This window comes from Pterocles gutturalis, unplaced genomic scaffold (genome assembly GCF_000699245.1).
Source record: "Pterocles gutturalis isolate BGI_N339 unplaced genomic scaffold, ASM69924v1 scaffold2278, whole genome shotgun sequence".
NCBI lineage: Eukaryota > Metazoa > Chordata > Aves > Pterocliformes > Pteroclidae > Pterocles > Pterocles gutturalis.
This window is the reverse complement of record NW_010117684.1, coordinates 1-211: the sequence shown is the minus strand read 5'-3', so window position 1 is coordinate 211 and position 211 is coordinate 1. Positions and strand designations below refer to the sequence as shown.

Here is a 211-nt window from a genome sequence, read left to right as displayed (position 1 = left end):
GCCCCCCGACCTCTTCGCCCCTTTGCACCGCTTGGAGCGGGTCCACCTCCACCACAACCCTTGGCGTTGCGACTGCGACGTCCTCTGGTTGAGTTGGTGGTTGAGGGAGACGGTTCCCAGTAACACCAGTTGCTGCGCCCGTTGCCACGCTCCGCCGGCGTTACGCGGCCGTTACCTCGGCGAGTTGGAACCGGGCCATTTCACCTGCTAC

General features: G+C 64.9%; 1 protein-coding gene across 1 annotated transcript in view; it reads left to right on the top strand.

The window, feature by feature from the left end:
• The window catches only part of LOC104463492 (leucine-rich repeat-containing protein 4B-like), a gene marked incomplete at both ends in the record, with an annotated part of 871 nt that extends 666 nt beyond the window's left edge, over nt 1-205 (top strand). The window contains 1 exon segment of the mRNA XM_010075851.1: nt 1-205. This exon segment is cut by the window's left edge and continues 8 nt beyond it. Coding sequence (XP_010074153.1) covers nt 1-205 — 205 coding nt within the window.
• Nucleotides 206-211: the final 6 nt, after the last annotated feature.